Source organism: Oncorhynchus mykiss, chromosome 13, assembly GCF_057628025.1.
Source record: "Oncorhynchus mykiss isolate SJ-2025 chromosome 13, ASM5762802v1, whole genome shotgun sequence".
Classification (NCBI taxonomy): domain Eukaryota; kingdom Metazoa; phylum Chordata; class Actinopteri; order Salmoniformes; family Salmonidae; genus Oncorhynchus; species Oncorhynchus mykiss.
Genome location: NC_143034.1, coordinates 19,935,001 through 19,952,072, shown reverse-complemented (window position 1 = coordinate 19,952,072; position 17,072 = coordinate 19,935,001). Strand labels below are relative to the sequence as shown.

At 46.5% G+C, this 17,072-nt stretch overlaps 1 protein-coding gene across 3 annotated transcripts in view; it reads right to left on the bottom strand.

Moving 5' to 3' along the window:
• LOC110485545 (adenylate cyclase type 9) overlaps window positions 1–17,072 on the bottom strand; it is a 103,936-nt gene that overhangs the window by 6,809 nt on the left and 80,055 nt on the right. For 2 of the 3 annotated variants that reach the window (XM_090195592.1, XM_090195593.1), the window contains 7 exons: window positions 11,705–11,922; window positions 11,304–11,584; window positions 7,538–7,640; window positions 3,966–4,174; window positions 3,581–3,740; window positions 1,879–2,027; window positions 224–253 (listed from right to left, as the gene is read on the bottom strand). In XM_090195592.1, the coding sequence (XP_090051718.1) occupies window positions 224–253; window positions 1,879–2,027; window positions 3,581–3,740; window positions 3,966–4,174; window positions 7,538–7,640; window positions 11,304–11,584; window positions 11,705–11,922 (1,150 nt within the window). Of the gene's footprint in view, window positions 1–223; window positions 254–1,878; window positions 2,028–3,580; window positions 3,741–3,965; window positions 4,175–5,290; window positions 6,273–7,537; window positions 7,641–11,303; window positions 11,585–11,704; window positions 11,923–17,072 lie in introns of those variants that run through there. The other variant, XM_090195594.1, reaches the window with a different exon arrangement.

Below are 17,072 nucleotides of genomic sequence, written 5' to 3'. Positions count from 1 at the left end.
GCAGACATAGCCACTGCTGCTGACATTTAGCTGCTATGATTACACCAGCCATACTTCACAGTTTGAGAAAAGAGAGGAGAGGAGAGAGAAAAGAGAGTGAGAGGAGAGAGAGTGAAGAGAGGGAGAAATAGAAAGACGGGCCCCTCTTCTCCCCTTTCACCCCCGTCACCCTCCCAAATGTCACTCATCCATCAACATGCTGCGTCTCCATGGCAACACTCACCCCATCGCTGGAGAACTGTCATTACTGGAGCTGCAAGACAGAGTGACTCCCGTCAGTTACACACACACACACACACACACACACACACACACACACACACACGGCTGACTAATTCATATCAACCTCTTAGAATGACTCCTGTGAGTTAAACACAAGTGTGATAACACATTCCAACACACTCACACTCCAACACACTCCAACACACACACAACTTGGCTCACAAACTGATGAATATAAACATTTCCTAAGAGCCAAGGGGAGAGAGAGGTATATTGTGTATTTAATGTGCATATTGTGTATGTCATAAAATGCTGACTAACGGCTGACTAATGGCAAATAAACTGCAAGCTATACAATTGAAAAATAAAATAATTATAGCTTAAAGTTGTACCATTATAACATAAGGTATAACATCTTCATAATGTTGTATAGGTTTCCCCCCGCTTCCCTCTAGAAGGTGGAGACAGTCCAGGTGCATCAGACTGTTAAACAGTCACCACAAGCCGGCCTCCGCCCAGTACCCTGCCCTGAACTTTAGTCACTGATACTAGCCGGATACCACCCGGTACTCTACCCTCCACCTTAGAGACTGCTGCCCTATGTACACAGTCATGGAACACTGTTAACATCCTGTTTTACCCACTTCATACGTATATATACTGTATTCTAGTTGATCATCCTATATAACTACAGCTCTACACACCTTTTCTATTCATATATTGTCCATAATGCCTATACACACAATCATATACAGTACCAGTCAGAAGTTTGGGCACACCTACTCATTCCAGGGTTGTTCTTTATTGTTACTATTTTCTACATTGTAGAATATGTCAAAACTACGAATAACACATGTAATAATTCACCCCTCATGTAGTAACTAAAAGAGTGTTAAACAAATCAAAATATATTTGAGATTCTTCAAAGTAGCCACCCTTTGCCTTGATGACAGCTTTGCACACTCATGGCATTCTCTCAACCAGCTTCATGAGGCAGTCACCTGGAATGCATTTGTTAAAAGTTCACTTGTGGAATTTCTTTCCTTAATGGGTTTGAGCCAATCATTAGTGTTGTGACAAGGTTGGGGTGGTAAATAGAAGATAGCCCTATTTGGTAAAAGACAAAGTCCATATTATGGCAAGAACAGCTCAAATGAGCAAAGAGAAATGACAGATCATTATTACTTTAAGAAATTCAAGAACTTTGAAAGTTTCTTCAAGTGCAGTCGCAAAAACTATCAAGTGCTATGATGAAAGTGGCTCTCATGAGGACCGCCACAGGAAAGGAAGCCCCAGAGTTACCTCTGCTGCAGAGGATCAGTTCATTAGAGTTACCAGCCTCAAATAGTTCAAGTAACAGACACATCTCAACATCAACTGTTCAGAGGAGACTGCATGAATCAGGCCTTCATGGTCAAATTGCTGCCAGTAAAACACCACTAAAGGACACCAATAAGAAGAACAGACATGCGGATTGCTAATATTTATATATTTCTTAATTCCTTTCTTTTATTTTGGGGATTTTGGTGTATTGTTTTGTATTGTCAGGTATTACTGCACACACGTGATAACATCTGCAAAATATGTGTACGCGAAAATGTGTATTGGATTAAAGTTCTGAATGGGTCGTAAATACGTATTGGCTGTAGTACTAACCCTGTCCTGTTGAGGGGGCTGTGGAGCAGCACTAGTAGAGCCACACCAACAGCTGTGGCCAGGGCAGATCTCATCCAGAAACTCAGCTGGCAGAAGTTACAGTACTGGATGATGGCTATGGTCACTGCACAGCACAGGAACATGGTTACCTAGAGGGAGGACACACAACATTTGTTTGTGTAAACTGAAATTCCAATTTTCATCAATGCTTCTCTATGAGAAGAAATCGGGAATTGGAATTTCAGGTTATTTCCCAAATTGACTGAATTGAAATGGAACTTGACCCTGGTACACAAGAGTACTCACACAATATATTACATATGGTAACATAAACATACTTCCCCACCAACACCCTCAACACACTCACACCTGTGAGCACATGCCTTATGCACACCAGTGGCATGGGTGAACACACACCCACACGCACATCAATAGTTGAATCCCCTGTAGAGTAGTTAGTACAGACTTATGATGACAACTTAACACAACTCTCTTCCCTCCCTCCATCTCTCTCTCCATGCTTCCATCCCTCCCTTCCATCCCTCCATCTCTCTCTCCATGCTTCCATCCCTCCCTTCTATCCCTCCATCTCTCTCTCCATGCTTCCATCCTTCTCTTCCATCCCTCCATCTCTCTCTCCATGCTTCCATCCCTCCCTTCTATCCCTCTCACACACATCTTCTCTTTCTCTGCCATATTATTCATCACTCTCGTCCAATCCATCCCTCTCTTTCATCCCTCCATCCATCCATCCCCCTCTCTCTCTGCCAGGTATCCCTCTCTCTTCCATGTTTTGTGTATGTGTGTGTGTGTGTGTGTGTGTGTGTAAGTGTATGGGGGATCCTTGCCAAACAAGATATCAAAACACACCAGCTTGACTTGTGAGCAGTCATGACTTGGGTGCATCCCACATGACCCCCTATTCCCTATATAATCAAATCAAATCTAATTTATTTATAAAGCCCTTCGTACATCAGCTGATATCTCAAAATGCTGTACAGAAACCCAGCCTAAAACCCCAAACAGCAAGCAATGCAGGTGTAGAAGCACGGTGGCTAGGAAAAACTCCCTAGAAAGGCCAAAACCTAGGAAGAAACCTAGAGAGGAACCAGGCTACGAAGTCCTCTTCTGGCTGTGCCGGGTGGAGATTATAACAGAATATGGCCAAGATGTTCAAATGTTCATAAATGACCAGCATGGTCAAATAATAATAATCACAGGCAGAACAGTTAAAACTGGAGCAGCAGCACGGCCAGGTATAGTAGTATAGTGCACTACCTTTTGACCAGAGCCCTATGGCAGCAGCTCCGGACTCAGAATAAGGCTAGAGAAAACAATGTGCAGTGTGTAGTTAGCCTCTGCCCAAACTAGGACCTCTATCTCTTCCACATAAAGGATTTGATAGGAGGAGAATGTCAAAAATCTGTGAAACAAGTATAGACCTCTCCATTTTCCATTGACTGTTTCTCTCTCTGAAACACTGGCACTTTCTAGTGGGTCCTACAACTGTGGACTAAGTATAACTCAATGCTCTTGACACTTAGTCCCACACACTTGAGAACACCTTTTATTGTAAATAGGTGTTGTTAGCAGTAATGCATTTGCCATCTGTCATCTCGACCAGCGTTCAAACCCCTTTTGACGATCCCTGACTAGAACCCCATGTCTGCCCTCCTCCTTTACCCTCTCTATCTCTCCTTACCTGGATGGGCAGGTGGAGGCTGCAGGCGAGGTGTGAGAACACGGACACGGCAGGAAGTGAGACCAGCACGGCCCCGATCACATGACGGGGGATCCAGCCTGACACCACCCTCAGCAAGGTCTGGGTACAGCTCAACACGTTGTCCAGGTAGAACGTCATACTGCAGGGGGCCGAGGGCGAGGAGGTGAGGAAAGGAGGGACAAGTAAATAGCAATAAAGGACAACATTGTGATACACTGACTCACATCCCTATCAGTTCATTCTCTCTCCCTCCCTCCCTAATTTCTCATTCCTCCATATAGCAACAGGGAGACCAACTCCAGCAGACACTTTTCACTCTACCCACCCTCTCTCCCTCCCACTATCTCCCCCCTCCATCTCTCACCGTATGGACAGCACCAGGGAGACCAGCTCTAACAGACCAGCAGCGGTAGCCAATCCCAGGACGGTTGCCGGAGGCGTCTCCATGGTGACCATGGGAACCAGGAAGCAGGCCAAGGTGAGGGCGAGGAACACAGAGCAGGATAGGAGAACATCCAGGAAGGAGCTGAAGGTAGGGCTGGCGAAGGTCTGCACCGGGGCCTGGGTCTCCACCTGGAGGGGAGAGAGTAGTCAGAGACATAGAGAGAAGGTCTGCACCGGGGCCTGGGTCTCCACCTGGAGGGGAGAGAGTAGTCAGAGACATAGAGAGGTCTGCACCGGGGCCTGGGTCTCCACCTGGAGGGGAGAGAGTAGTCAGAGAGATAGAGAGAAGGTCTGCACCGGGGCCAGGGTCTCCACCTGGAGGGGAGAGAGTAGTCAGAGAGATAGAGAGAAGGACTGCACCGGGGCCTGGGTCTCCACCTGGAGGGGAGAGAGTAGTCAGAGACATAGAGAGGTCTGCACCGGGGCCTGGGTCTCCACCTGGAGGGGAGAGAGTAGTCAGAGAGATAGAGAGAAGGTCTGCACCGGGGCCTGGGTCTCCACCTGGAGGGGAGAGAGTAGTCAGAGACATAGAGAGGTCTGCACCGGGGCCTGGGTCTCCACCTGGAGGGGAGAGAGTAGTCAGAGACATAGAGAGGTCTGCACGGGGGCCTGGGTCTCCACCTGGAGGGGAGAGAGTAGTCAGAGACATAGAGAGAAGGTCTGCACCGGGGCCTGGGTCTCCACCTGGAGGGGAGAGAGTAGTCAGAGACATAGAGAGAAGGTCTGCACCGGGGCCTGGGTCTCCACCTGGAGGGGAGAGAGTAGTCAGAGACATAGAGAGGTCTGCACCGGGGCCTGGGTCTCCACCTGGAGGGGAGAGAGTAGTCAGAGACATAGAGAGGTCTGCACCGGGGCCTGGGTCTCCACCTGGAGGGGAGAGAGTAGTCAGAGACAGAGAGAGAAGGAGAGGAGAAAGGAAGGGGAGAGGTGGTTCGACACTTGGGATGAGAGGGGAACCACACAGGGACAGAGAGAGAAGGAGAGGAGAAAGGAAGGGGAGAGGTGGTTCGACACTTGGGATGAGAGGGGAACCACACAGGGACAGAGAGAGAAGGAGAGGAGAAAGGAAGGGGAGAGGTGGTTCGACACTTGGGATGAGAGGGGAACCACACAGGGACAGAGAGAGAAGGAGAGGAGAAAGGAAGGGGAGAGGTGGTTCGACACTTGGGATGAGAGGGGAACCACACAGGGACAGAGAGAGAAGGAGAGGAGAAAGGAAGGGGAGAGGTGGTTCGACACTTGGGATGAGAGGGGAACCACACAGGGACAGAGAGAGAAGGTCTGCACCGGGGCCTGGGTCTCCACCTGGAGGGGAGAGAGTAGTCAGAGACATAGAGAGGTCTGCACCGGGGCCTGGGTCTCCACCTGGAGGGGAGAGAGTAGTCAGAGACATAGAGAGAAGGTCTGCACCGGGGCCTGGGTCTCCACCTGGAGGGGAGAGAGTAGTCAGAGACATAGAGAGGTCTGCACCGGGGCCTGGGTCTCCACCTGGAGGGGAGAGAGTAGTCAGAGACATAGAGAGGTCTGCACCGGGGCCTGGGTCTCCACCTGGAGGGGAGAGAGTAGTCAGAGACAGAGAGAGAAGGTCTGCACCGGGGCCTGGGTCTCCACCTGGAGGGGAGAGAGTAGTCAGAGAGATAGAGAGAAGGTCTGCACCGGGGCCTGGGTTTCCACCTGGAGGGGAGAGAGTAGTCAGAGACATAGAGAGGTCTGCACCGGGGCCTGGGTCTCCACCTGGAGGGGAGAGAGTAGTCAGAGACATAGAGAGGTCTGCACGGGGGCCTGGGTCTCCACCTGGAGGGGAGAGAGTAGTCAGAGACATAGAGAGAAGGTCTGCACCGGGGCCTGGGTCTCCACCTGGAGGGGAGAGAGTAGTCAGAGACAGAGAGAAGGTCTGCACCGGGGCCAGGGTCTCCACCTGGAGGGGAGAGAGTAGTCAGAGACATAGAGAGAAGGTCTGCACCGGGGCCTGGGTCTCCACCTGGAGGGGAGAGAGTAGTCAGAGACATAGAGAGGTCTGCACCGGGGCCTGGGTCTCCACCTGGAGGGGAGAGAGTAGTCAGAGACATAGAGAGAAGGTCTGCACCGGGGCCTGGGTCTCCACCTGGAGGGGAGAGAGTAGTCAGAGACATAGAGAGAAGGTCTGCACCGGGGCCTGGGTCTCCACCTGGAGGGGAGAGAGTAGTCAGAGACATAGAGAGGTCTGCACCGGGGCCTGGGTCTCCACCTGGAGGGGAGAGAGTAGTCAGAGACATAGAGAGGTCTGCACGGGGGCCTGGGTCTCCACCTGGAGGGGAGAGAGTAGTCAGAGACAGAGAGAGAAGGAGAGGAGAAAGGAAGGGGAGAGGTGGTTCGACACTTGGGATGAGAGGGGAACCACACAGGGACAGAGAGAGAAGGAGAGGAGAAAGGAAGGGGAGAGGTGGTTCGACACTTGGGATGAGAGGGGAACCACACAGGGACAGAGAGAGAAGGAGAGGAGAAAGGAAGGGGAGAGGTGGTTCGACACTTGGGATGAGAGGGGAACCACACAGGGACAGAGAGAGAAGGAGAGGAGAAAGGAAGGGGAGAGGTGGGTCGACACTTGGGATGAGAGGGGAACCACACAGGAACAGAGAGAGAAGGAGAGGAGAAAGGAAGGGGAGAGGTGGTTCGACACTTGGGATGAGAGGGGAACCACACAGGGACAGAGAGAGGAGGAGAGGAGAAAGGAAGGGGAGAGGTGGTTCGACACTTGGGATGAGAGGGGAACCACACAGGGACAGAGAGAGAAGGAGAGGAGAAAGGAAGGGGAGAGGTGGTTCGACACTTGGGATGAGAGGGGAACCACACAGGGACAGAGAGAGAAGGAGAGGAGAAAGGAAGGGGAACCACACAGGGACAGAGAGAGAAGGAGAGGAGAAAGGAAGGGGAACCACACAGGGACAGAGAGAGAAGGAGAGGAGAAAGGAAGGGGAACCACACAGGGACAGAGAGAGAAGGAGAGGAGAAAGGAAGGGGAACCACACAGGGACAGAGAGAGAAGGAGAGGAGAAAGGAAGAGGAACCACACAGGGACAGAGAGAGAAGGAGAGGAGAAAGGAAGGGGAAACACACAGGGACAGAGAGAGGAGGAGAGGAGAAATGAAGGGGAACCACACAGGGACAGAGAGAGGAGGAGAGGAGAAAGGAAGGGGAACCACACAGGGACAGAGAGAGGAGGAGAGGAGAAAGGAAGGGGAACCACACAGGGACAGAGAGAGGAGGAGAGGAGAAAGGAAGGGGAACCACACAGGGACAGAGAGAGAAGGAGAGGAGAAAGGAAGGGGAACCACACAGGGACAGAGAGAGAAGATAAAGTTCAGATTACTACTACTATAATGTGGTCAAACTGTTAGAACTGAAACATATTATACACACCAGCAGGGGGCTTCGTATGAACACGTGGTCAATACGGCTTTGACTGACACGGATTGAGGGTGTGTGTGTGTGTGTGTGTGTGTGTGTGTGTACCTCCTCCTGGTAGCTGATGCGGTAGGCTGTCTCCAGAGGTCTCTCCAGGAAGTTGAGGCTCAGCTTGTTGATGGGAGGCTTGAAGAAGTAGTCCTTCATCAGACTTGAAAGAGGAGAATAGATTGAGGAAAAGACAGGTAGAGGGTTTTAGGGGGGAATCCTAACTTTAACTCGACTTCTGCATGCATGACTTGAATCATCCATTGACATCTATGCATTATTTACATGATCATCGAGGTTAAGTGCATGCATCTCAAACTGGGATTCCTCCCTTAGTGACTGACTTAAAATATATACGCTGTCACCACTAATCACCACTGTTGGTAATCCTAAACCAGCCAAACCATAGACTGTTCTCTCTGCTTCCGCAAGGCAAGCGGTGCCCGTGTATCAAGTCTGACACCAGCAGGCTCCTGAACAGCTTCTATCCCCAAGCCATAAGACTGCTGAAGAGCTAACAAATGTCTACACAGACGATCTGTCTGTCTAAGTTGACCCTTTAGTTATTTTTATTCTTGCACTGTCTCAATGCACACTGACACACACTGACACGCTCAACACACACATCTATACTGTCTCAATGCACACTGACACACACTGACACGCTCAACACACACATCTATACTGTCTCAATGCACACTGACACACACTGACACTCTCAACACACACATCTATACTGTCTCAATGCACACTGACACACACTGACACTCTCAACACACACATCTATACTGTCTCAATGCACACTGACACACACTGACACGCTCAACACACACATCTATACTGTCTCAATGCACACTCACTCACACTGACACTCTCAACACACACATCTATACTGTCTCAATGCACACTGACACGCCCAACACACACATCTATACTGTCTCAATGCACACTGACACACACTGACACGCTCAACACACACATCTATACTGTCTCAATGCACACTCACTCACACTGACACTCTCAACACACACATCTATACTGTCTCAATGCACACTCACTCACACTGACACTCTCAACACACACATCTATACTGTCTCAATGCACACTCACTCACACTGACACGCCCAACACACACATCTATACTGACTCTATACACACACACACTCACATACAATCTTCATATACGCTGCTGCTACTCTGTTAATCATATATCCGGATGCCTAGTCACCTTACCCCTATACATATCTACCTCTATAGATCCAGTATCCCTGTACATTATAATATGGTACTGACCCTGTATATAGTATGTTTACCCCTATACATATCTACCTCTATAGATCCAGTATCCCTGTACATTATAATATGGAACTGACCCTGTATATAGTATGTTTACACCTATACATATCTACTTCTATAGATCCAGTATCCCTGTACATTATAATATGGTACTGACCCTGTATATAGTATGTTTACCCCTATACATATCTACCTCTATAGATCCAGTATCCCTGTACATTATAATATGGTACTGACCCTGTATATAGTATGTTTACCTCTATACATATCTACCTCTATAGATCCAGTATCCCTGTACATTATAATATGGTACTGACCCTGTATATAGTATCCGTACCCCTATTGTCACGTTCTGACCTTTATTTCCTTTGTTTTGTATTTATCCATGTTCAGGGCGTGAGTTGGGTGGGCAGTCTATGTTTGTTTTTCTAGGTTTTGGGTATTTCTATGTTTCGGCCTAGTATGGTTCTCAATCAGAGGCAGGTGTCATTTGTTGTCTCTGATTGAGAATCATACTTAGGTAGCCTGGGTTTCACTGTGTGTTTGTGGGTGATTGTTCCTGTCTCTGTGTTTGCACCAGATAGGACTGTTTAGATTTTCGCACATTTATTGTTTTGTTAGTTTATTCATGTATAGTTCCTTCATTAAAGAACATGAATAACCACCACGCTGCATTTTGGTCCGCCTCTCCTTCACCACAAGAGAACCGTTACACCTATACATATCTACCTCTATAGATCCAGTATCCCTGTACATTATAATATGGTACTGACCCTGTATATAGTATGTTTACCCCTATACATATCTACCTCTATAGATCCAGTATCCCTGTACATTATAATATGGAACTGACCCTGTATATAGTATGCTTGTGTTCCTAGCTCCGAACAGTTTAGTAGTATCTAACAGCAGTGCAGTAGTATCTAACAGCAGTGCAGTAGTATCTAACAACAGTGCAGTAGTATCTAACAACAGTGCAGTAGTATCTAACAACAGTGCAGTAGTATCTAACAGTGCAGAAGTATCTAACAGTGCAGTAGTAAATAACAACAGTGCAGTAGTATCTAACAGTGCAGAAGTATCTAACAGTGCAGTAGTATCTAACAACAGTGCAGTAGTATCTAACAGTGCAGAAGTATCTAACAACAGTGCAGTAGTATCTAACAACAGTGCAGTACTATCTAACAACAGTGCAGTAGTATCTAACAGTGCAGTAGTATCTAACAGCAGTGCAGTAGTATCTAACAACAGTGCAGTAGTATCTAAAAACAGTGCAGTAGCATCTAACAACAGTGCAGTAGTATCTAACAGCTGTGCAGTACTACCTAACAACAGTGCAGTAGTAAATAACAGCAGTGCAGTAGTATCTAACAACAGTGCAGTAGTATCTAACAACAGTGCAGTAGTATCTAGCAACAGTGCTGTAGTATCTAACAACAGTGCAGTAGTATCTAACAGCTGTGCAGTACTACCTAACAGCAGTGCAGTACTATCTAACAACAGTGCAGTAGTATCTAACAGTGCAGTAGTATCTAACAACAGTGCAGTAGTATCTAACAACAGTGCAGTAGTATCTAACAACAGTGCAGAAGTATCTAACAACAGTGCAGTAGTATCTAACAGTGCAGTAGTAAATAACAGCAGTGCAGTAGTATCTAACAACAGTGCAGTAGTATCTAACAACAGTGCAGTACTATCTAACAACAGTGCAGTAGTATCTAACAGTGCAGTAGTATCTAACAACAGTGCAGTACTATCTAACAACAGTGCAGTAGTATCTAACAACAGTGCAGTAGTATATAACAACAGTGCAGTAGTATATAACAACAGTGCAGTAGTATCTAACAACAGTGCAGTACTATCTAACAACAGTGCAGTAGTATATAACAACAGTGCAGTAGTATCTAACAACAGTGCAGTACTATCTAACAACAGTGCAGTAGTATCTAACAGTGCAGTAGTATCTAACAACAGTGCAGTACTATCTAACAACAGTGCAGTAGTATATAACAACAGTGCAGTAGTATCTAACAACAGTGCAGTACTATCTAACCACAGTGCAGTAGTATATAACAGTGCAGTAGTATCTAACAACAGTGCAGTACTATCTAACAACAGTGCAGTAGTAAATAACAGCAGTGCAGTAGTATATAACAGCAGTGCAGTAGTATCTAACAACAGTGCAGTACTATCTAACAACAGTGCAGTAGTATCTAACAGTGCAGTAGTATCTAACAACAGTGCAGTACTATCTAACAACAGTGCAGAAGTATATAACAGCAGTGCAGTAGTATCTAACAACAGTGCAGTAGTAAATAACAACTAGTCCTATCAACTAGTCCAGGGTCAGCTTTAGACCGTCAATCATTCCACTAAAGCCACCTACTACCTCCCAACTTTAATATGCCCCTCTAAACTGGTTCAGGGTCAGGGTTTATGACTGAACTCTGATCTAGGTTATTTAGATGTACTGAACTCAAAACAGTTCATAAGTAAAGCCAAAAGCCATCATACTCCCTCCGGTCCTCACCTGTCCTCCTTGATGACATCAACAAAATGGACGTCACTCTTCTCCCTGAAGTTCTTGGAGCGTAGCGGGATGAGGGCGGAGTGGTCCATGCCTGTGCCCCCCGGTCCCGCCCCTCCTGGACCCCCCATACCCAGGCTGGTACCCGTCCCTGTGCCCGTACTGGTCTTCTTTTCTTTCTCCTGGAGCATGTCACATAGAGAGCTCTGGCTGGCCATCACCGAGTCCTCCAGTGGAGGACTGAGAATGCCATTCAGAGCCCTGGGGCTGCAGCCTGGAGTAAACTACAGAAGAAGAAGGCGAGAGAGGGATGTGTGTTAGATAAGTGTGTGGTGCAGGTGTGTGTTATTAGTAGGTGTGTGTGTGGATGTGTCGTTGCGTGCCAGGATAGGCGTGTGATCTACCTTGGCGCTGTTGGTCTTATGTTCATCCTGGCATCCATTCAGTCCGGCCCCCTCCTCTGTCTGCTCCCCATTCACAGTGCAGGACACACAGAGGGAAGCAGCCCCCCCAGGCATGAGGGCAGAGGTGTGGGGGCGAGGGCACGGGGTCAGGATGTCCTGAGAGCAACCACACTGAGCATGCTCTAACTTCCTCCCTGAGATCAGGTAGGTCTTCATCCCTGCAGAGGGGAAACGCACACTTAATAATACACAGACAACCACCATAACACACACACTTAATAATACACAGACAACCACCATAACACAAACACTTAATAATACACAGACAACCACCATAACACACACACTTAATAAAACACAGACAACCACCATAACACACACACTTAATAATACACAGACAACCACCATAACACACACACTTAATAATACACAGACAACCACCATAACACAAACACTTAATAATACACAGACAACCACCATAACACACACACTTAATAAAACACAGACAACCACCATAACACACACACTTAATAATAAACAGACAACCACCATAACACACACACACTTAATAATACACAGACAATCACCATAACACACACACAATCAACCCAGCAGTTGCACTGTGCAGTCCGACAGTCAGACAGTTAGTTAGTCAGTCAGTCAGTGATTCAGACCTGCCGACAGAAGGTCAGTCAGTCAGTCAGACCTGCCGATAGACAGTCAGTCAGTCAGACCTGCCGATAGACAGTCAGTCAGTCAGTGATTCAGACCTGCAGACAGACAGAGAGAGACAGTAATATAAGCTGTGGTGTATCACAGTGTGTTTGCACAACACCAGAGACAGTAGTGGCGGAGTTAAAGGGCAATTCCACCACTTTTCAACCTCATTTTCATCATCGCCAGCACAATACCAGTGTATATGGGAAAAATGTTATATCTGATGACATCATCAAAAGAAAAATAATGTCACAGAGATGCATGAGGACCTTTCTTCTTATTGTTTTAACCACAGATCAGTGAAACGTGCCGTTTTCACATATGTAGAGACACTGGCATTGTGCTGGAGATAATGAATATGAGGTTGAAAAGTGGCGGAATTGCCATTTAAAGGAAAGATCCACCTATTTGAATGTTATGTAGTTTTTGTGCAGCTCTGAATTATGTTTTATCAATTACAGGGGTCATTTAATGTTTTCATGTGTATCTGAGCTATTGCCGTTCAGGCTGGCAGAAATACAACTGGCATGATGAGTTTTGTAACATAGTCATCTTTCCTTTAACAATGATGTGGGGCAAACAAGGAAATACACAAACACTGGATTACTAGAAGTGGCCAACGGCCAGCCGGTATCAGCCTGTTCAAACACGCTAGAGCTAGTTGGGCTAGATAAAGGTACCATAGTTCATATACAGCTAATACTAGCAAGGCTCTCATAATTTTAAACATGGCTAATGCTAGGCAAGTTCAAAAAGAGCTTATACTAAGAGCTTGTACTAACTAGGCTAGCAAGTGCTCTCACAGTTCAAACACAATGCTAGAATAGGTTAGCTAACCGCTCTCACAGTTCAAACACAATGCTAGAATAGGTTAGCTAACCGCTCTCACAGTTCAAACACAATGCTAGAATAGGTTAGCTAACCGCTCTCACAGTTCAAACACAATGCTAGAATAGGTTAGCTAACCGCTCTCACAGTTCAAACACAATGCTAGAATAGGTTAGCTAACCGCTCTCACAGTTCAAACACAATGCTAGAATAGGTTAGCTAACCGCTCTCACAGTTCAAACACAATGCTAGAATAGGTTAGCTAACCGCTCTCACAGTTCAAAATGAAATGCTAGCCAGGCTAGATTGATGTCTCACAATTCAAACACAGCCAATACTAGGCTAGGTTAGCTAGTGCTCTCATTGTTCAACATTACTGATGCTAGCTAGGCTAGCTCTCATAATCGAAACACAGTGGAAGCTCAGGGGATTGTAAGCAAATAGGAAAAATGTAAAACTAATTTGAATTAAAAAAAAATATTTTTAGGAACTAGTTTGCTGTTCCTGCACTAATGCAAACGTTCTCTGAATATGTTTTTATGAAAAGTGTGTATCTGTGAATATGTTTCAGATAAACACACATAAAATATGTATCTAGCTACATGTGATGTGTCAGCCTTTGCTGTGAGTGTATTTGATCTGTATATTAGTCAGCTCATGTATAAGTGTGTGTGTACGTCAGTTTGTACGTATGAGTTTGTGTATGTGTGTGTGTGTGTGTGTGTGTGTGTGTGTGTGTGTGTGTGTGTGTGTGTGTGTGTGTGTGTGTGTGTGTGTGTGTGTGTGTGTGTGTGTGTTTGCACTAGCTCTTTACTGAGTGAGTCACACACTCATATTGTGCTTCTCTGTTTCTCTCACGTGTCTTTTAGAATCACCAAGGCTGAGAGCCCATTCATCTCTTCTGTCTTTAAGTTTCTCCCTCCTCCCTCCATCACTCACTTTCCTCCATCACTATCTATCTTTCTCCCTCCTCCCTCCATCACTCACTTTCCTCCATCACTATCTATCTTTCTCCCTCCATCACTCACTTTCCTCCATCACTATCTATCTTTCTCCCTCCTCCCTCCATCACTATCTATCTTTCTCCCTCCATCACTCACTTTCCTCCATCACTATCTATCTTTCTCCCTCCTCCCTCCATCACTCACTTTCCTCCATCACTATCTATCTTTCTCCCTCCTCCCTCCATCACTCACTTTCCTCCATCACTATCTATCTTTCTCCCTCCATCACTCACTTTCCTCCATCACTATCTATCTTTCTCCCTCCTCCCTCCATCACTCACTTTCCTCCATCACTATCTATCTTTCTCCCTCCATCACTCACTTTCCTCCATCACTATCTATCTTTCTCCCTCCATCACTCACTTTCCTCCATCACTATCTATCTTTCTCCCTCCATCACTCACTTTCCTCCATCACTATCTATCTTTCTCCCTCCATCACTCACTTTCCTCCATCACTATCTATCTTTCTCCCTCCATCACTCACTTTCCTCCATCACTATCTATCTTTCTCCCTCCTCCCTCCATCACTCACTTTCCTCCATCACTATCTATCTTTCTCCCTCCTCCCTCCATCACTCACTTTCCTCCATCACTATCTATCTTTCTCCCTCCTCCCTCCATCACTCACTTTCCTCCATCACTATCTATCTTTCTCCCTCCTCCCTCCATCACTCACTTTCCTCCATCACTATCTATCTTTCTCCCTCCTCCCTCCATCACTCACTTTCCTCCATCACTATCTATCTTTCTCCCTCCATCACTCACTTTCCTCCATCACTATCTATCTTTCTCCCTCCTCCCTCCATCACTCACTTTCCTCCATCACTATCTATCTTTCTCCCTCCATCACTCACTTTCCTCCATCACTATCTATCTTTCTCCCTCCTCCCTCCATCACTCACTTTCCTCCATCACTATCTATCTTTCTCCCTCCATCACTCACTTTCCTCCATCACTATCTATCTTTCTCCCTCCTCCCTCCATCACTCACTTTCCTCCATCACTATCTATCTTTCTCCCTCCTCCCTCCATCACTCACTTTCCTCCATCACTATCTATCTTTCTCCCTCCATCACTCACTTTCCTCCATCACTATCTATCTTTCTCCCTCCTCCCTCCATCACTCACTTTCCTCCATCACTATCTATCTTTCTCCCTCCTCCCTCCATCACTCACTTTCCTCCATCACTATCTATCTTTCTCCCTCCATCACTCACTTTCCTCCATCACTATCTATCTTTCTCCCTCCTCCCTCCATCACTCACTTTCCTCCATCACTATCTATCTTTCTCCCTCCATCACTCACTTTCCTCCATCACTATCTATCTTTCTCCCTCCTCCCTCCATAACTCACTTTCCTCCATCACTATCTATCTTTCTCCCTCCATCACTCACTTTCCTCCATCACTATCTATCTTTCTCCCTCCTCCCTCCATCACTCACTTTCCTCCATCACTATCTATCTTTCTCCCTCCTCCCTCCATCACTCACTTTCCTCCATCACTATCTATCTTTCTCCCTCCTCCCTCCATCACTCACTTTCCTCCATCACTATCTATCTTTCTCCCTCCATCACTCACTTTCCTCCATCACTATCTATCTTTCTCCCTCCATCACTCACTTTCCTCCATCACTATCTATCTGTCTCTCTCCTTCTTTTCACTCTACCACTTCCATTGGCAGACACACCACCATAAGAAGACGTGCTCTTATCTCATTTCCCGGTCTCTCTAACTCTCTAATTCAATTCAAGGGGCTTTATTGTCATGGGAAACATATGTTAACATTGCCAAAGCTAGTGAAGTAGATAATATACAAAAGTGAAATAAACTATACAAATGAACAGTAAACATTACACATACAGAAGTTCCAAAAGAATGAAGACATTACAAATGTCATATTATGTATATATACAGTGTTGTAACAATGTGCAAATGGTTGAAGTACAAAAGGGAACTCTGTCTCTCTACACCTCTCTCTTGCATCTCTCTCTCTCACACCTCTCTGATTCAGAGGGGTTGGGGCTCCCAAGTGGCGCAACATTCTAAGGCACTGCATTTCAGCGCTAGAGGGATCCCTACAGACCCTGATTCGTTTCCAGGCTGTATCACAACCGGCCGTGATTGGGAGTCCCATAGGGCGGCACACAATTGGCCCAGCGTCGTCTGTGTTAGGGTTTGGCCGCCATTGTAAATAAGAATTTGTTGTTAACTGACTTGCCTGGTTAAATAAAACATTATTATTTTATAAATGGGAAAGACATTTCAGTTGAATGCATTCAGTTGTACAACTGACTAGGTATTCCCCTTTATCTCCCTCCCTCTCTCCACCCCTCAAATCAGTTCATGAGAACCAAAACCCACCAGACTCTATCTCTCCTCTCTCTTCTGTTGCCAGATCAGTCACTGTCACTGGTGTCACTGTGAACAACATACCTAATATAGTAATCTATTCTATTCTAGCCTGTCTGGGTCTCCCTGGCTGTCCCTGGGTGTGTGTGTGTGTGTGTGTGTGTGTGTGTGTGTGTGTGTGTGTGTGTGTGTTCACGCATGTGTGCCTCGGAGTTGTGGTCCCTTAGCTGGATTTAATAGGAGCCTACCGGGCCATGACCTACTGTCTGTCTGTCTGCTTGAGCGTCTGTCTGTCTGTCTGTCTGTCTGTCTCTGCATGTATGTGTTTGTATATCTCTGCATGTCTGTCTGTCTGTCTCTGCATGTATGTGTCTGTCTGTCTCTGCGTGTATGTGTCTGTCTGTCTCTGCGTGTCTGTCTGTCTCTTCATGTGTGTCTGTCTGTCTGTCTCTGCATGTATGTGTCT